Source organism: Spea bombifrons, chromosome 6 (genome assembly GCF_027358695.1).
Source record: "Spea bombifrons isolate aSpeBom1 chromosome 6, aSpeBom1.2.pri, whole genome shotgun sequence".
NCBI lineage: Eukaryota > Metazoa > Chordata > Amphibia > Anura > Pelobatidae > Spea > Spea bombifrons.
This window is the reverse complement of record NC_071092.1, coordinates 42,002,655-42,023,791: the sequence shown is the minus strand read 5'-3', so window position 1 is coordinate 42,023,791 and position 21,137 is coordinate 42,002,655. Positions and strand designations below refer to the sequence as shown.

Sequence of the window (21,137 nt, the reverse complement as noted above, 5' to 3'; positions counted from 1 at the left end):
ATTTCCAATGTATTTTTCATTATATAATTATGCTCTAAAGTACATCATAACTCCCATCACTCTATACTGTTCCATACAGTGGCAGAGCTGGGAGGCAGAGGCCTTGCACCCTCACCGCAGGACTTCTGAAAGGTAAGTGAACTTCAAAGAGGGAGAGGGTAGATAGTTAGGAGGGGGTAGATAGGGAGAATGGAGTGAGACGGGGTACATAGGGCAATCATACTCCTATCATGCCAAGTAGTCTACGAGTACATCCTGGAATCTGCGGGCATGATAAGAATGTGATTGCTGTTAATCATATATATATATATATATATATATATATATATATATATATATATATATATATATATAAATATTGTTATTTAATTGTTTTGTTATGTGTTATGGTGTGGGGGGGGGGTCATATTCGGTTTCGGCCAGGTAAATGCTGCACTTTTGGTTTCAGTCCAGAATTCGTTTCGGTGCATCCCTACTACTAAGCCAGACAATGAAGTGGTAGGCCTACACCACATCAATGTTTGGCGTAGTATATAGTGATTGGGGTTTTGTTACAAGTTTTGATTCCTTTCTTTTTTTGGGATGGGGGGGCGCCAGACGAGTAGTCCGCACAGGGCGCCAGAACACCTAAGGCCGGCTCTGGCGTCATCGATAATGCTTGACAATAGAAAACAGCGCTTACTTATTATAGATGCGTTCGAAATTCCATCCTAACGATAACTTCATCCTTGACATCTTCATTCCTGGGTGACATCTCACAGATTTTCTATGCATTATGCAGGAGCGACACATTTCCTCCAAAGGTAGGTAGATATCAAACAGGTGAGCATGTTCTATAATATAATTAATTAATATGGTCACTGATTTATGTCCCAAACCTGTGAGGCTCCACAATCTAAATCTAGATGACTTATAAATAAGTCATAGTCTTCTTCAGAGCATTGAAGACGCTTGAATTTGAATGCCATCACTCCAATGTCTGGCTTTACCCTTTTCTGTCACCTGGGTTCATTGCGGGAAAAAAAATCCAATTACCAGAGTTCCGGAAAAGACTAAGACAAGGTCATAACGTAAACATTGATAAATAGCCTCATCAAGCAGGATGTAACTTTGAAATGATCTTCACGGAAGAGTAAATCCAGATAGGATGTCTATATGTCACCTGAAATATACTGGATAGAGAAGACACTAGCTGGCCAAGACCTTCAGGGAACTTGAGTTTATCTTAAGTGTTTTTTTAATCTTTTTTTATAGAAATATAGAAGTCCCACTACACATGAAATGTTTTTTTTATGAGGTGGGGGGCTGTGGTGCCACCATGTATGAGATAAGGTTCCTGAAGTCACTTTGCCTACTGTGCATCTCATACATGGTTGGCCTTCTAATGGTTAATGAGCAACTTTTTAAATGTACTTATTTGCTTTTTAACATGATCAAAATAAACGCAATAGCCGATGGCTAGTCCGGGCCTGGTACCCCCTGGCTAGCTTTGCTCCCTGGGCGAGGAGAGGTTAAATGAAACACGCTGTAGGTTTGGATTAGGAGAACCTCCTGTTTTTATTCCTTTTTTATAAGCAGCTTACCGGAGGAGGAAAGCCAAGTTTTCTGCGTTTTGAAGTTGCGATAAGGAGGTTATTAAGTGCGAGGAACGCAGAGAGAAGGGGCGAGGATTGTGTGTCTGAAATGGAATAGCGATGATGGGGAGCCTGGTAGCTGCCCAAAATCTCCTTTTTTCCATGGATGACTTTATCCCCTTCTATATCAGTCAAAGGTCCATAGTAAACCCTTGCAGACACACTTAAAGGTGTAGTGTCGTCATAACTAATTTCATTTATCTTAGGTTTAGATTCTGTAATGAGTTAAAGTGAATAGTTTATTTTTAAAGTAATTTTACCTAAAGAAACCTGAAATCTGGGCTTAAATTGGGAACCCCTGCCGCAGTTAATTACTGGTTAATTAAATATGATAGCATTCCATTTATGATCTATGTGGCCTTGGTAGAAGACACTCCTAAGGTAGATAATAACACGCAGGGAACTGTTGGTAACTGATTTGGCAGACATTGTTGGCAGTAATTAGAAGATGAACCAACATCTTTTATTTAGCAGAAGCAAAACATCGCACTGGAAAATGAATTCCTTTTTTATGCTGAAATTACCTGGAATTTGTTACGGTTTAAGTTCAAACTTTAAATGTATGTTGGGGCAGTGGTGGTGGCAGAAAGGGATGCGGCATGGGATCTCTGCCCATCCAAGGGGCATTTTATTTGTTTCTAACCCCCTTCATCCAAATGGACAGGGGATGGGGCTTTGTGGCTCCTATAGGGGATTTATTTTAATTATTATTTTAACCCCTTGGTTTCTTTAACCAAAACCTACTCCAACATGCATGAGGTGGGAGAAGATGGTGGGCAATATTTTTTTTTATTATTTATTATTTCTTTTTTATTTAATTATTGATTGTAGCGGTGGTTGCAAGTTTCAGGTGAGGACATGAAAACTCGAATTTTAATGCCCATAACTCTCAAAGTTTTCAAGTCGCATGCCCTCGCAAACAACTCCAGCTGGAGTTGAGTTTGACCATTTCACTCATCTGATCACTCACCTTCTTAGTGAATAGACTCAAAGGTCTTGCTCAGGGTAAAATCTGCAAATTCATGTATATTTATCTCTTATGTCATAAGGAAACAGAAAATATGGCACTGATAAAATTATTTACATCATTGCTATCTTTACTTTAGTAACTTTACTGCTATATGTATCTCATCATACTTAACCTATGCAGGTGCTACTAGCCACGTGAAGGAGACAGAGGCCACTGGCTACAGGGTTTTCTGCACCAAGAAAAGAGAGAGAGTGATTTTTTGGCCTCAAAAATCTGTTAAAGAGTGACTTATCCCTTATCTTCTGGCTAGATTATTTTTAAGAACAATGTTCCATACATTGTTATAATAACCCCTTAATGACAAAGCCCGTACATGTACGGGCTCAAAATGCATTGTTTTCAATGGGTTTAGGGACCGCCCATTGTCCTTAAGGGGATAATATCATTAACCGAATTAGCAACAATGAAGCAAGATTTTAATCAGGCTCAATCCTAACCCGACCAGCGTGGAGTGTGAGTGAAGTAGCTCTCCAGCTAAATTCTGTTTTGACATCGTTCTCACAAGGGACGTGGAAGCCACCAGGTCCGCTTGGGACATCAGGCCCCAATCTCACGGCACCCCCTGCTGTGCTCACCCTTCGTGGAAGCTGTAGTCCATGTCACTCTGTTTATGAAGGCTAAATTGTCTGTAGAATTCTCATGAGTCCAAAATGCCTTCTAGCTGTGGATTGGCATTTGGCAGGGAGTGAATTAATGCTGGCGAGAGCACTCGATCGGCATAATTGAATATCTGGCACACACTCAGAGTTGTTCATTGTTAACCACTTCAGCCATGGAGCAATACTATGACCACAGTGACCCTACCAGGTCACAATTCCTATCGTCTACCGATCGGTAACAGGCATAGGGGGTAGGGGTGGCATAATCTACCAGAGAAGTACATTTTTGAAAATGCTTTAGAATATACATTTTTATATATATCTATATATATATAGATATATATTTCTCACACTGGTATAGACGTCATAGAATAAGCAATGGGTATGTTTTTTATTATTTCAATACTAAATGGGTTATAAAGAGAGCCTTGAGAGACACTTAACATTCTTTGTCTGTATTATAATTGTCTAAAATTGCTCAGGAACAGGAATGTTATCAGATTAGCTTCCAGAAAGCTGGTCAGAAACTCTATAACACAGCTTTTCTTTTTTTTTTACAGCTTGAAAACTAGATTGGCCAGATTTTACTTTATTATAAATTTTCATCCATATGATTTTAATGCGACTCTGCAATACACAATACATGCATATTAATTCAGGCTGATAAAAGGCACGTGCCCATCAAGTTCTAGCCACCTAGATATTCCTTTTATTACGACATTCTTCGCAATATTGAAGTGGCTAAACCCCTAACACAGGCTCTAAATAAAAATTACTGGTTAATTTAAATTATAGCGTTTGTTTGTAGAAGACTGTACTAAGGTAGCTAAACCCACTCAGGGAAATGTTGGTACTGATTTGGCAAACATGGTTGGCAGTAATGAGTAGACAATCCACCAGCTTTACTTTGCAGAAACAAAACAAAAAATCCTTTTTTATATTCAAAGCTGAAATGACCTGAAATTTAAGGTTTAAGTTGACCACTTTCAATACATAAGTTCTATAGCTCTATGCTTCTAGGAGATGACCTTTTCTATGTGGAGCACCATAACCATGAGTTATGTATATAGTAGAGTTGTACTTGTTAAACTAGTAGTACTAAAGAGTGAGTGTTTGCAAGTCGGCTTGCAAATTGAATAAAGCCAACTCATATTAACAATCACAAAATGACAATCAGTTCCCATGCAGGAGAGGTCAGTGTATGTAAGTGTTTTAAAAAATAGTCTACTCGCAAATTAATTAACTTGAGTGTTACATGCGAGTTTAAATGCAAGTTGGGGCGGTGGTGGCCGTAGAAGGGGACACCGCATGGGATCTCTGCCCATCCAAGGTCAACCAAAAGTAGAAAGGCACCTTATAATTTGCAACTCCCATATTTGTCCTCTGAACTGCATGCTAGCAAAAGGCCTCTTTGGACATGAATACCAATAATAGGGTTTTTCACCATAAGATGAGTTGTAGGTGAGACAACGTGGGACACATTTTTCCTTCCCAGGTTAATGAAGCATCTTGGCGCACATCCAAAGCCTTTCTTGTAGGGCAAACTCTTTAGGGTTTTCCATTTATAATGCATCTCATGATCAATTCAATAATTAGTACATTAAACCCAATTTGGTTAGTCTCTATTCTATACTCTGAGTCTGCAGTTTATAAAATGGACACTAGAGGGCAATCACGACCCATCCTCATTTTAAATACCCTTTGACTGCTGGGGATTTTTATTCTTAATAACAGCTTGAATTGCATTTGGCTCTGTTTGCTTGAATTTATGTTGAGTTTCCTTTATAATTGTCTGTTCAATTAGAACTGCGTGCAGTCGCAAACATCTCTTTTGATATAGTGCAAACGGGAAGCATTGATGCCTCAGCATGTATATTTGATCACTGTAATTGGGCTTGTTTGCCCTCTCCCTCAATGCAAATTGGCTTGAAAACTCCTCACAATGAATAAACATTTACTTAAGCCTGCTTTTTGGGGGTTACATTTCCACAAAGCTAAATGGCGCAGGTTTTAATTATATTCCAGCACCTATAAGGATTACTGGATCAGTTATATCAATTATACCACCTGGTAATGTCCTTAAATTTATGTTAAACTCCGCTGGATTTCATTTCCATGTGGCCCAGTGGTGCAGCCACTATATAATCAGCTGCCGCTAATGTATGTGTAGCGCCTCCAACACTGCTAAAAGTTACCGTCTACTATAACATTAAGAAGGGGGTCCAAGTCTGGATTCTTCTTCTTCTAAGATAAAACTGGTATTTCTGTACACAGCATTTTCATTATTTATTATTACGCATTGGCAGCATTGTACAGTATAGTACAATGGGTCTTTACAATGGGTCTAATCATTTACAATCTGTGTCTGTATGGACGCATTAGCTATCCCTGGACAAGCTGCTCCCAAGCTCCAGGTACACTATATGGACAAAAGTATTGGGACACACTTCTTAATTATTGAATGCAGGTGTTTCAATCAGACCCATTAAAACAGGTGTTTAAAAATCAAGCACCTAGCCATGCAGTCTGCATTTACAAACATTTGTGAAGAAAATGGGTCGTTCTGAGGATCTCACTGAATCCAGGCGTGGTACTGTGATAGGACGCGTAAAAGTCGCCAGCGCTCTGCAGATTCCATAGCTGAAGAGTTCCAAAATGTGCAGCGGGAGCTTCGTGGAGTGGGTTTTCATAGCCGAGCTGCTGCATGCAAGCCTCACGTCACCAAGTACAATACCAAGCGTTGAGTGGTGTAAAGCACACCGCCACTGGACTCTGGAGCAGTGGACACGTGTTCTGTGGAGTGATGAATCTTGCTTCTCTTTTGGGCGAGTCTGGGTTTGGCGGATTCCAAAAGAACGTTACCTGCTGAACGGCATTGTGCCAACTGTATAGTTTGGTGGAGGAGGGATAATGGTCTGGGGTTGTTTTTCAGGATTTGGGCCCCTTACTTCTATAGAAGGGAAATCTTAAGGCTTCAGAATACCAAGACATTTTGGGCAATGCTATGCTTCCAACTTTGTGGGAATGTTTTGGTGAAGGTCCTCACAGACGCTCTACTGGATGAATGGGAAGAAATTCCCACAGAAACTCTCCAAAATCTTGTGGAAAGTCTTCCCAGATGAGCGGAAGCTGTTATAACTGCAAAGGGGGACCAACTACATATCAATGTCTATGTATTTAGATTGTGATGTCATCAAAGTCCATTTTGGTGTAATGGTCAGATGCCCAATAATTTTGTCCATATAGTGTATGTGTGTTGGATATCAGAGTTTGCCAAAAAAACACTTGGGTAAGTCCTCTTTTTGATCTTCCTCCTCACATATCTGTTTGTACTTTCAACATTCAGCCATGGGGTCAATCACCTTAAGGGGCTCCATACTACAATGTAAAATGTGATCATTAAAATTGGATTTCCTGGAAACCACTCGCAAATGTCATTTCATTTTTTTCCCCTTCTTTTAGATTTACAATCTAGAATAAACAGGGGGATAAATATGGGTTCAAATGTATGTACAATATAGTATTTCAATTATTTCAGTGTGCTGCTTGCAATGAGATCTGACTCCAGTGACTCCGTTTATTGGGTCTCAGGAAAGCTCTCCTCGTACAAGGATTTCCTTCCTCTGTCCCTGCCAGTTATATTTTGGCTCGCATCACTGGAGGAGAATTGATTTTGCAGGGAAGCCTTTGGCAATGTGTGATTCAAGATCTGGCAGGAGGCCCGGGGAGGCGCACACCTCTGCGGTGAGCTCAGCTGGAACGGGGACGCAGCCGGCCACTGATCTGTATTAACATGTGAAGGGATGCTCCACATCAGTGGAGTGGAGGAGGTTGTAAGGTTGTAGGGGTATCTCTTCTCCTGTGTTTTCTTTGAACCCTCTTGGTCTGCAGAATACCCGTCACGGATCTCCATTTAGGACCCCAATCCCCACTATCTTTCTTTCCTCCCGCGAAGTCCCTCTTTTCTAGGAGCTCAGAATGTTTTCCATGGATGAGTGTATCACAGTGTGCTACAGCCATAAAAGTTTCCTTCTTTGATATTTTACCAGGATATCAACGGAATAAAGCTCTAAGTCCTGGGTCCCCATGCTGGGCTGGTGGCCATGTCTTTCCAGATTCTGTCGGGGATTGGGCACGGGTTAAAGAAGCTCATTAATGCACTTAGTGGATGAAGTTCAGTGTGAATAGGGGAGAGAGTTGACGTGCCGCGCATCCTCTCGCTGATATATGGGAGCAAAGTTGATCTATAGTATTTAGGTATACATACGCTAGAGATTTGTAGATGGTGGATATGACCCACAGTCCAATTGGTGCCAAAAGAAAAAGGTAACTGACACTGTCTGCAGGTTTTGTGCCTTTTTTAAGAGAAATAGTAATTTCAACTTTTGTGATTCAGCTGCTGAAGTTCCAGATGTCATCACTTGTGGCTAGTCATCCGCCCTTTTGCTCTTATTCACCTTCTTACTCTGCTATCTCTGTTCTCTCTCTTTCTTTTTCTCTCTTCTCAGCTTTCTTTTTTCACTCATTTTTCCTCTCCTTCTTTTTTCTTTTTTCACCCCTATCTTTCTTCTCTTTACCCATTGCTGTTTTTGTCCTATTTTTCTCTCCTTCTCTTTTCTCCATTCACTTTTTCTGTGGTTTCCCTTTTTATTCTCTCTTTTTCCTTTTCCTCCTTCTATATTATTGCTATTATTACAGTTCATACAACTAATTCATATCTGTGAGCAAGGAGATTGAACAAGTCAGTTTTTTATGATCAGTGTTGATAATTAAGCCGTGTTGATAACACATAAGTACAGTCTTGTTAAGGCCTGAATTTTAGAACTATATGAGTTAAAATTTTGGGAATTGTAGTCTACCAAATGATGGACTAAAATTCTAGCTCTGCGTAGTAGCTTCAGGTTGGGTTTGAAGGAAGCAGTCTGCTGTGCAATCTCTGCCCAGCTGTTAGGTGATGACATGATGCTTCTTACTCATCACGGCTGGCAGCTGCTCTACATTAAACATTGACTTGATTCCACTTTAGATTTCTTCTTCTAGGAGATGGTTAACCTTACTTCCCATATTGTTTTCTGCGATGATTTCTTTAAAGGCCTCTAATGCTGTGAGTGAAGACTGTCACAATTCCCACAATCTCAAACCTATAGACAACATATTAATATTTTTTGTATTTATGCTTAAGTATTAATTTAAACCGGGGTATTGGAAGATGTCCTGAGCTGTATCGTGAACCCTTCCACTGATCTTCACAAAGGGCATACTGATGCGTTCTGCTTTCATAATTTTTAGGTATATGGCAATACCATAAAGTGGAACATACTACACTATATTGGTTTTATTTGTTATGTTTTTCATATATTTTTGTGAGCGCTCCTGGATACTTACCTGATTCTTCTGAACCATCATACAAGGATATGTCACATTAGTCTGCTGTGGAATCAGGGAGCCTTGGAATCTAAAAAAAAAATAAAAAAAGACAGATCTTATCCGCAAGGTGCAATTGTTAACCACATAGATTCAGTAAGGTAGGAGAACCTTATCTGAGCCATATCTTTGGCTCAGTAAGAATGCAAATCAGCAAAAGACCGGCTTAGCTTAGCACATTAACAGAAATGTGCCTTGCATCTCGGGTTTAGACTGCCCGAATGAGTAGAAATTTGAAACGCTTGCTAGCAGGAACTTACCCAATGAGTAAGAGATGGAATTGTCCAAACATAGAGCTTTCTGTTAGACATCTTTTCCTGCCCATTCATTGCCCGGTGCCCACATTCATTCTCACCCATGCTCTCGCTCACTCTCACACTCTCTAAATGTTTTCCTACCTTCTCTGCCGACCGCTTCCGTATCGTCTCGATCCTTCAACTCATTTTGCCCTAACGTGAACTGAGAACAATATGCCGGTTCCTCCGGTGACGTCTTCTCCCTGATCCTCCATCCATGTCTATGTTCTGTGTCATGTTGCAGTATGCCTTGTACATGGTATGTCTTGGAATAAGTTCAATCAAGCTGAATGTTATGCTTCTGTTTGTTTTGGTTTTTTCTTGCCATATGATTTTTGTGTGTGTTGAGGTTAGTGGATATGCCACAAATGTTTCTTCTGCATTGGGACAAACAAGCAATATTATAAAACACTCCTTGGTGGGGATCACCATAGCTTAAGTTGCCTTGTCTTGTCTGTTCTTGGGTTAGACTAATTTGTATTGCTGTGGTCGTCATGTCGCTTATGTATTCTGCATAATACAAGATGAAATAATTCACAATTCTAGCAGATTACCCATAATAGATGCATCCCGAAAAATAACAATGCTTGAAAGGGAGTAGTTATCACTTCAGACCATGCATGCCCAGAATAAAGAGATATGACAGAGCTTTACATTTGTCTACGGCTTAAAACAAATCAAACAGCAGGTTATGATAAGACTCTCGGCTTTATGCATAGATATATTGCCGGGGGATCAGGTCCGTATTAGTGCTTGTGGGGAGACGGCTTAACCTATCCCAGACTTATTGAAAATGGCATGTTGTTTCCTCTCTACCCCTGGCCAGCTAATTTAAGACAAAAAAGCTCCTTATGTGGATTTGAGACTTCAAAAAAAGGTTACATCCCTTGAATATGTCTTATTGCTGGCGTGTCTGAAATTAAAGTCTCTGTTTGTAGCCATTAGAATTTGTTAACCATTTGCGATGAGCAATAGCTGTTGCCCAAGACACAGGAACGTTCCTTAAAGCATGCTTGTAGAATTCCTTATTAACTCCATGTTCCTCTTAAAGGGATAGTTTGTATCTGGAAATCCTAATAAAATAAGTGGAGCAAAGTAAACTCCTGCAAATGAGGTACACATATTAGAGATCCCCCAACTGTGTATTCGCTCAAATGTAGGGAAAATATGGGGGGCTGATATTCATGTATGTTACACCAGGGGACCTTCTATATCTTGTGCCTCCAGGCATGCATGTTCCATCATTATAAAATTAATAAAAATAATAATATTTTTTATTATACTTATTCTTTTATTAGTATTATTATCTATTTAGTAAATGCAGTAGAAGTTTTGAAAACATTGGAATCTATTCACTAAGAAGTTTAGAGGACCAAATACACCTGAAGTCACATGTCCTTGCCTATCAAAACTCACAAAACAACTTGCACTAAAATGTGAATTGTTTGTGAGAACACGAGAGTTTATTAGTCCAATGAGAACTTGCATGTCCTCACATGAAACTTGTTTTAAAAAAATGAGCAGGTCCTCAGGATTCCCTATTAAGCAGGGGGGGGGGTTGATTGCAGGCAAGGGGTGATGAAATTATCCAAGGGGTATAGTCCTTAAATATACCACCTTCGCCCCTATTCCCTCCTCTGAGGGATAGGGGGGGTTAAAATCACAAAATTACCTTTGGGAGGGGGCATTTTATTAATTTATTTACTTTAGCTTCCCCATAACACAGGTTAGGGGTGGAAGTAGGAGAAGAGGCACAGGCTGGTAAATAGGGGGCTATGTGACCACCTTTTTTTTTTATTATATTTTTTTAATGTCAACACACCACATTGCAGACAGCAATACAATCCATATATGTTGCCAAACTAAATATCTGAAAGTTGCAGTTTTTTATTGTAACAATGAAGTAGGTACAGCAGGATTTTTGTGCAGATCCTGCCAAGTTTGATGTTTCCTGGTATTCTCATGTTCATTTAGCAAGGACACACCAAATAAATTAGCATTTTGTAGATTAATTGACTAATTTATTGACCATCTGCCTTTACACGCCTGTCACTTTGTCCTGTCAAGCACAGCTTCTGAAGGACATGATGGGCAGAGGAGAAGAATGTCTCTACATATTAATTCATGAAAGGCTTCCGATCGAAAGTTAAACTTGCTTGTGCCTTTGTCTTGACGTTTTGCAAAGCAAAATATAAGTTTCAGTTCTTTGTACATGAAGAAAATATCGAAAAGAAAACTTAGCTAAACAGAAGTTTGAGACCAACTTCTGGGAGCTTGGTTGGGAGATTCCCTTGAAAGAAGACTCTCTTGGTGCTGGAAACCAGGCAATTCAACATACATGGAACATTGTGGTTAAATAAGTTTACTGTAGCACGGCAGAAGCCTTTTTATTGTTTTTGTCCAAGGGTGTGAATAAAGTGTTTTTCTTTGATGTTACTATATTGACTATTGCACATATTTCCACTTCCCCCAGATGTGACCTGCTTGTTTGCCTATTTGACTCTCAAGATTGCACATGAAGTGAGTCCTACCGCACCTGGAGGAGCGCTGCACTAGCATTTGGGACGGCTGGAGCGTGGCCAGGAATAGTGTGAGTCCTGAGCATGGATGTGCATGTGTACGTGTGTGTGATACGCAGTGTGTGTGAGGGAGTATGTGTTAACATGAGTGTGTGTGTGTTAGCTTGAGGGTGTGCAAATGTGAGTATGTGTAAATGTGTGCCAGTGAGTACCGGAGGGGCAAAGTGGCCAATGGGCCACAAGGTGGAAGCCCCCTGGGTGCAGCTAGACTTGAAACCAGTGCAATCATACAGCCTACTCTTGGTTTCTACTATGGTTTCTATTTCATGAGAGATCTTAGCCATAGTTGCTGTGACTCATGTAATATGTCATATATTGTTGCCCTCCACCACTAAAGCCACAAGCTGTCTTTCTGTGCTTTAGCGGTCCTTGAGGTGAGTCCTAGATCAAAGCACCAGTCCTAGATCAAACCCAAGGTTTTTAAACTCATAAAGAGGGGGTTTGAAGGAGACCGAAAGGATGTGTGACCCATTCCTTCCATCCCTGGGCAGAAGACCCCAAAAAGGCGAACCACTGAAGTGTTTAAGGGGAGGTTTGAGTATACCTGGGCACTTTATGGCTCTGGCTACCAGGAGCCCCTGCTTAAGGGATGTGGGCAGGAACTGCTTCAACGCTAAGCCAGGTAATCAAATCGCCTCCCCACCCACATACCCGATCTTAGCCAAAATGTCAAGGAGCAGTTGAGTAAATGTGTTAATCTTGGATAGTAGCCTCTTTCACCATTCAGTGCATTTAAAATGACATTAATCTTGTATAAAGTCAAATATACAATAGGCAATTGTATATTAAAAAACATTTTTTAATTGCTTGTACCGTACATACATTTTTAGAGAAAAGTTAACAATTTTTGAATAGAACAATAATTTCCAGAATACCATAAACAGAAAGTAAAACAACATATAATTCTTTCTATGTTTAAACAGGGGTCACAAGCCCTTTTCAATATTAAAGATCGGGATAAAAACAAGAACAGGATTTTGTATACAAAGAGGAGAAGGTTATGTATCATTCCTTTTTTACTGTGCCACGATCATGAAAATAACCGGGACTACGTAATAAAACATATTTAAGTAAAGATTTCAGGTCAAGGTATTGACAAGATTGTTTATTAACTCTTTAAACCCAGGTGTGGGTAATATATCAAGCACTATATTACCAATCCCTGGGCAAATAGTTAAAATTCTGATTTAATGAAAACATAACGGCTAACAAACTTTAAATACTTCTAACACAAGGGAACCGCTAACAGGTAATCAGAAACTTCTATAGGTGCCATGTACACAGTTGTATCCACTGCCAGTCACCACAAGGCAGATAAGGGATATTCCTATATTTTTGGTTGCATTGGAGGATGATACAGTGTGACTTAACGACAATGCCATCCGCAACCAGCCACACTTCTCCTACTTACTTTGGCCAACCTTGAAAGCCCTTAAATTTATTTCCATCTTAGGCAAGTGGGCCCTCCATAGCCTTTGTATCTCATAAATTCTTGTTTGAGGCATGGAAGATAATTCTGCTATATGTCATGGATATTGGCCAACTAGTTGTTGATTGTAGTTGTAGCATCTGCCAAAACAGGACACTGCAAGGGACTATTCACAAAGCCACAAACTCAACCCCGACCTTGGGATTCTTCGATAACATCCCAATAACCTTGGCTTCCATCTTAACTAAGATTCATCTGGATGTTTATGGTGTCCAAGACAAAGATCCGAATGAGCTCCTCAACCTCTCATCAAGAATCCACGATGTATGTGGCCTGGATGGTGCATCAAGCTGTTCTTTCTCATGAAAGGTCCAATCCTTCTAAGATGAACTAAAATCCAAACCTGGGCAGAGTGGCTTGCCAGTTCCGCCGCGGAAGTCTGTGGATATCATTTTGACCGACCTCACATACCACTGAGTGTGCTCACCGGTCAACACTGCCATTTGTTTTTTTAATGAAAAAGCATAACAGAAGCTGCCGTATAAGAAGGTAACGTTCTGGACACCAGCTTATGAGAGATAGGTGTTGCAGTCCAACAGAAGCTGAAGTGATGTTGGTTGACAAAGTGGCAATCACAGTTTTAATACATTAATATTAGTAAATGGCTCTTACTGTTCCGTTTAACCAGATGTGAGACCAGTATCTAAATATTAATATACTTCATTTAACAAAATAGTGAAGCATCAACTCATTCCAATTATTCCAAACGCCTACAGAGAGTTTTAGCAATATACAAAAACACAAAACTATTGTGTTCTTCTGACAATTCATGACCCGTGGCTATGGTTCAATGCTTTATATGTGTGTAGGTCCTCCAGAATGCACTTTCATGACTTCACTGCTTTACCCCAAAGGAGTGAGATCAGGAATGGAATTATACCGGCCACATACAAGCCTTTGTTACACCACAAACATATAAACCTAACAAAATAATGGTTTTCTTAATTTCTATGTTAAAAAAAAAACTGGTCCAATGTGTATCTCTTGCCAATTGCTCAGTAATTAACTCATTCTGTACCAAGAAATGCATGCAAGCAAAGGTATTAGAGTAGTGCAAAATTATTCTGACTGGTATTTAAAGACGGAAGCACTTTTCTTTTTATGACTTGGACGGCAAACAAGAAATCTCAAAACTTGGTACAGTTAGAAAAGTATGTCAGGGTTTTTATAATAACTACTCGGGAAACCTAAGAACATTATTATTATATAAATGTATATGAAGCATGAGCTTTTTTGAAATAAAATATGTTTTTTGGTGTCCTCACTCCTCAAACACCTCTGTGTGCTCATTAATATGTCCAATAAAGATTCACGTCCCAAAATATTTAGAAATGTCCACCAAGTGGCTTTCCGTCATCCACTCAATGGGGATCTGCTTCATGTTTGTGGAGGCAAGTATGATATCTCCTCCATAGAAATACGGACATCCCCGATGTGGCTGGGCAGCTGTTCTCGATGTAAGGATGGCAGTGAGAGATCTGGGTCTGTGGTTGCGTCATTCACAAGGTGACTGATACAGTTGATGTCGCTTTTGTTACTGTTGGCATCTTGATTAGAACCAAAGATCCAATCTGTAATCACAAAATGTTTCAATTACAAGCGAGGCCACGTACCTTAAAGCAAGAACGATAGTGGAAAAATGTCACAATCTATTAAATCTGTAATTTATCAATCTACCTACCTACAAAATAGATACACATTTAGAATGATGTTTATGTTATTATTATTATTATTATTATTATTATTATTATATTAATAAGCAGGACTGGTGATCAGCGGACAATCAGGTAAAGTGAAGAGTCCGGTTTCTGAGTCATATTCTGTTTTTCTGATAACAATACGTGTATAATCAATCTACTACGTTAACACACTCCCCATCTTAAGTTTAAATAGCCCCTAGAAAGCAAGTATCATGAAAACATCCCACTTCACGGTACATGACACTTAATATAATTAACCAACAGAGCTTTCATTAAGACCTGTCAAAAAATGCCAAACCATTTATGACTAAAGGGCAAAGACCTCTGCCAGGTGGATGCTCTTCTTCTCCAGATGATCTGCAGGTAGAGCTATTCAATCAGCAATAAGGGATAATTGCTTTTTCCACTTGACCTGACGATGTGCAGGGTGCGTGAACGTGGCAGATTGAGGAATACCCCGCGTTGCTTTCCCCTGGACGTACGAACGGTTTTCAGGACACTTCATGGCTCTTGCTAGTTGACTTGTGCAAAGGTGAAAGTAGGTCAATGGGCAAAAACAATGTAGGGCTTTCAAAGAGCATGGAGAGAAACGGAACGTCATTATCGGTGAGGAATCGGAGTAAAGTATTGAAGCCAACAGCATGAAGCAAGCATTGCCGATCTCCTCGCTGCATTAACCCTGCCAGTCTGCAATGGTCAAAAAGGTAAAACGAAATGAAATGTGATCAGACGTCGTACCCACTAAACTTAAAGTTTAGCCGTCACATAGGATGTACGGTGTAACTGTATCCAGCATTGCAGGTAATCAGCCACTTGCATCAATATTATTTATATTTAATGTTCCCATTTTTAGTTATAAGGATTTTATTTTCTACCTCTGGCACCCCTAAGAGGCATAGAAAGGGCATTCATGACCCTAATCCTATTGTCCACCCATATTGGAAGTTGTAACACACATTCTAGACTCTTCTTGCTTTGTCGTAGTAGAATGCGAATGCGTCATGAGCGCTTGAGGTTGCTCTCCGCCATGAGGTATCTTAGGGATTGGCAGCAATATGATAAAATGGCAAGATCATATTTATACTTAAGAAAAAAAACCCAATATGTTTTATGCATATGTAAGAATTAGGTTCAAGGATAATCTAAAAAGGGAGCATTCCCCTAAAAAATATGTTGGAGACACTGGGAGTTTTATAATAAACTTCTTGAAAAAGGAATGCACTGGTTAAAAATAGAATGTCCAGAAGTTTATTGTATGATGGATGTTGTTTACTGGAGTGTGAAACTTAGCAGTAGGACACCTAGACCCTGTCTAACGTCAGTCTAATACGTTTAGGAACTGTTCCCTCTCAGACTAAGACTAAATTATTGTAAAACAGTCTTCAAAGTCAACGACCACCTATTTTGTTAGTCTTGAGAAGGTGCTATCCAGGTACAGGTCTCTAGAAGCTGTCCAAGTGGCTGAAGGATGATCTCATAGTACGTTGTGTGGCCCTCAGCCTGATTATATTAAGCCACCAATTCAATATAGCCTTCCCCGCCACTAGTTTAGGCTCCTTCGCAGTCCAGTTACCTCACTATTAAAATGTTGAAAAGCACTGCGTCAGAAAATAGGCCATGGGTTTGTCATTGTTGATAAAGGTTACATTTATACATTTTCCATATAGATTTATATCTCGATTTCCCGACAACACTGAGGTTCTTAGGATGCAAAATAAGGGCGTCCGGCTATTTCTCGCAGACCGTCTCTCGCTGATAAAATGGTAAAATGCAAAACTAATCAGGAATTCATATTCAGTGTGAAGGACAAGCCGGGTATCAGCCGCAGCAAATGACAAACAGGGCGTAGGAACGAGGAGGACGCGCGGCATCAGGTGACTGTGGGTTCATCATATATTAAATAAACAGGTATTTATCATAGCACGGTATGCAATAGCCCAAGGTAAATATGGGTTAAATTCACTTATATATTGCTATTACACTTTCAATTTACATTCAGGAACAGGAAGATATATATATATATATATATATAAATATATAACGAGTGATCAGATTGCTTTTAATTGTTTCCAAATCACTACAAAATTGTGATAATTAACATAGGGGAATGTCTTCAGCTAGGACAACGGAAATCAATGAAAGATTGTCAATAGTTGTGTCTGTATGGAGTTCAGCTACCTGACTCATTAAGTTCCGTCCACGTGAGAAGGGAAACGAGTTCAAAGTCAAACTGAGTTTATGTGTAATAATCCTCTCTCAAGCCTTAAAGTAGAACTGTTAATTTCCAGGTCAACCCCAATGCAGTTTGGTTATGGATGGCCCCCATGGACATATATGCATGCCAGGAGGTTGTGTAGATCTTTTATAAATCTTTGCAGGCTTATCCACGGCCTTCTATGGAACTACTCTCTCTAGTCCCATTCACCTCCTGCCCTACTCACCCTTTTAACCAATAGCAGAAGGTTCACCTGTCAACTCACCTGTGCAACCTCCTGTTCCGCCAATGGGGACTCCATTAGCATTAGCCACGCCTCCTGGGGTATGTTTGTCATGCACATAGGCCTCCACCATGCAACAATCACTGGGAGACATGCCTACTACAGACTGGGGCCGGTTGGCACAGAGCAGGTGGTGATAAATCCTCATGGTCCCACTAGCTATGGGATTACTTGAGAACCCCCCTGCTATATGAACTTTAAGGAATGCCTCCACGTCCCCTAAATTCATTACGTGTCAAATATATCCTTTAATATTTATTTCTCAATATATGTTTAAGTAAATGTGAAAATCGCCTAAAATTGCCAAACACGTCACTAGCAATCCAACTAAGAAATTACATATAATCGTGTTTAATTTTTCCTTAAAGTATAATTAATGTGATTGGTTAGTCAATTGGTCTTTTGCTTATACTGACATTGACTCTTGCCCTTTGTACATAACATGAGTTAGCAAGACACCCTTTAATAATGGAAGGACTGTTGTTTTAATTTTAAGGACAAACGGGGTAGAGAAGTCACCAGAAGAAAATCCAATTATAAGGAGAACATATAATGCAGATACTATCTTACTAGTGATTACTGCTATATGAACATTGGAAGTCCTATCACCCCCTCTATCTTTGCAGCCTACCCTATAACCCAGGGGTTTCCCTATCTGTCAGCTTTCCTGTCAGTGGAACATTTTTCTGAAACATCTGCATCGGCTCCATTTCTTGCTCCTCTCCATATCGTCTGCAATACCATATTAAAGTGCGGAAAATCAAGTGTTTCCATGGGAACACCACATGATTAACCAAGCATGAATTTCACTTAAATCAGAAAAATAGCTCTAATGCCTCAATACTGAAATCTCCGGCGAAGAGCCCCCATGCGAAGCTGGTAGCCCATTACAAGATCCAACATTTTGTGCTCTTGGTTTCCCAGTGAACAGTGAAGTGGAAACGTCTCATCTCACAGTTTATCTGTAGACCCTGCGTGTTCATAAAACATCTCTGACAAAGGTGTATGGAACATCACATTGAGTGAGCAGATCAAAAGTGCTGTTGGCAACAGGGGGGCTTAAACTATATTTTCTGGAAAGGTTTAATAGCTGGAGGGACCAGCCCAATGGCTACCGCTACATTCAGCATGAACCACATTCTATTGTGGCAGTTCTAGATGTTAGAAAATATGTACATGGCAAAATAAAGGTTCAAAAATCAAAATACTATATTATAATAGTTTTTGACACATGTCAGGTTCCAAATATTTTTTAAGGGTAATATAATATAGAAAACACCAATACAATGCGAATCCCAAAATATCTAGTACTGCCGTTGCACAAACTAAATAAAAGTGGAATTTTTTTACAAATATTTTTTCAGTAGATGTGTTTTAGGGGGAGAATATTAGAAAACTAATTAATAAAACCTGGAGTATATTCACAAGAGAAACATCTAATTCAGGAGGACAGGATTTTCTAATTTTAATGCAGTATTCCAAATTGTGAATGTGGAGGTATCATAGTAACATATCAAAAATAGGCAGAGGTCCATCGAGTTCAATCTTGCCGTTGATCCAGAAGATGACCAAAGCCCTACGTTGAAGCAATTTCAACCAGGGGCACCATTCTTTCCTGACTACAAAATAGCATCAGATTTCTCACTGGATCAACAAGCTATGATTGATCCAAATCCAAAATCCCTGTATTTGCTTAAGAAAATCACCTAGCCTATATTTGAAGACATCGGTTGAATTTGATAGCACGACATTTGTGGCTAGTGATTTCTTCATCTTAACTGTTCTTACTGTAAACATACACTCGTTCTAGTATTAAAAGTTAATAATAATGAAAATATAATAATTTAGGGGAAACTACTTAATGTTCCTTAGTTTAACATGAAGGAGAATAGAATGAATTATTTGTCTAATGGAAATGAAATTATTATAGCCACTGTTGTTAATGGTTAAATTGCCTATTGCTTTTCAGAGCCAAGGGCACCTATGTGTCATACTTACCATTATGTCTCACAGAGGTTCAAAAAAATTGTATTAATAATAATTATTATTAATATTATTGTTATTATTTTATTATTTATTTATTTTAAAGGCTGAAGTGTGAGATTCCTGGGCAAAACTCAAGAAATATCAGATATGATAGTCACTAAAATCTAGCCTCGGCCAACACTCCGCACCTCTAACTCGAAGGGTTCCTTTGGGGATTATCGACCCTCATTGATTAACTGATAATATTTTTAATACTGATCTCAGAAAGGAGATCTGAGCATCCAACACAGTTACGTTGGGTTTTACTATTTACCCAAAGCTATCTGCAAGCAAAGACCTGCTTACCTGCCTCATCCCAGTTAGTTTGGGACTTTACTCAAGTGTTGGGGAAAGAGGATCAAAGTCTCTTCCCTGAAATCATTTTTTAACAAGTCAATTTTGCCTTATTTATGATATTCACTGGGAACACTTAATTATCATGTGATGCAAAAGCGGGCACTGATAGGCTGCTCCCATAGAAAAAAAAAAAAAACAATATATACTTTCTGTGACATTTTCATGCACCAATAAATGTTTTGCTTTGCATTTAATCTTTGCCAGAATGGAACAGCATCTTTAGACGGGCTAATCTGAGACCTTTCTGAAGCATAACCTTTCTTAGCTCATGATGACCTCATTATTTGGTAAGTAAGTAGTTCTAATAGAAACCTTAACCTTACCAGGTCTTAAAGGTCCCCTTAATTTATCCACATATACTTAAATGAAGAGAAATGCTACATGTGGCCCTCAATTATTTTCAACTCAGTTAATAAAATGTATTTGGGGAGAGGTCATTCAAAGTGTCTCTAGTAATGTCCTAACGCAGCCCTGTAAAATGTGTATACTGCTTCACATAACAAGCACAAAAAAACGTAAAGTGTATATTCCTAATCTTTACATCAGATTTCAGATTATATACAGCTTTTATATATATATATTTTAACCACAGAGCACAAGTCACTGTGAATGCAGAATAGATCTGGCAGTTCAGAAAAGACTGAGATCAGATGATTGTAGCCAGAAACACTACATTTATACTTGGTCCACTTACCTATAAAGTCATGGATAAGATCTTTTATAAGGTGGCCAACAATTGCATAAGCCACTGCTACCATTACCAAGCCAGCCATCAACAGGTAGAGCACAGCTTTGGGTAAAGGAACCGGTTCCTTTGGCGGTGGTTTGTAGTCCTTATAAAGGTGGTCCTCCTCTGATTCGGAGTAAGAGTACTGAAATAGGTGATCCAGTCCAGTGGTGAAGTTGGTGGCATTCATGGGTTCTGTGTGAGGGAGATATGATGTCTGCTCAGGTTCTTGTAACACACTGACCACTGAGCTGGTTGTGGATTCCACAGTATTAATACCTTGGTGGACCAAACGGAGGGTCTTGTTGACTCTGGGTAAGATCTGAGACAAAAATGAACCCCAGTCTTTGATGGTGCTAATGTTACATATGATCATATTGTAGTCACAGGAGGGGGAGACCAAAAAACAAATCTCTGTTCTTCCTACTGTGCCAGAATCCCACACCCTGGATTGGGTGATAGTTTATTTTGGACTTGATCCTGAAGAAGTGTCCAAATAACGATGACAGGAAACCCCACAATCCCCTGCCTGTGTTCTGTTCAAAGAAGCATCACACAATCCACATTTCCACGGTTTGGGCAATAGCCAATGAGACCACCTTTGGGGGAAAAAAAGGAGAATGTCTCATGGGGCCACCATGCATTCTTCAGAATTCTGCTCCATGGACATAATTTGTGTTCCATCCAAACTTCAACACATTCTTCACTTGATGCAAATATAAAGTCTCTACATATTTTTGTCCCTCCCCAGTGTACTTACAAGATCAACCCAAAGGATG

At 39.5% G+C, this 21,137-nt stretch overlaps 1 protein-coding gene across 1 annotated transcript; it reads right to left on the bottom strand.

The window, feature by feature from the left end:
* Nucleotides 1-14,057: 14,057 nt before the first annotated feature.
* Nucleotides 14,058-20,853, bottom strand: LOC128500747 (uncharacterized). Its single transcript, XM_053470004.1, has 2 exons — nt 20,326-20,853; nt 14,058-14,622 (listed from the first exon to the last, which is right to left on the bottom strand). The coding sequence occupies exons 1-2, from the start codon at nt 20,732-20,734 to the stop codon at nt 14,429-14,431; spliced, it is 603 nt and encodes a 200-aa protein (XP_053325979.1). The 5' UTR covers nt 20,735-20,853; the 3' UTR covers nt 14,058-14,428.
* Between the last annotated feature and the right edge of the window lie 284 nt (nt 20,854-21,137).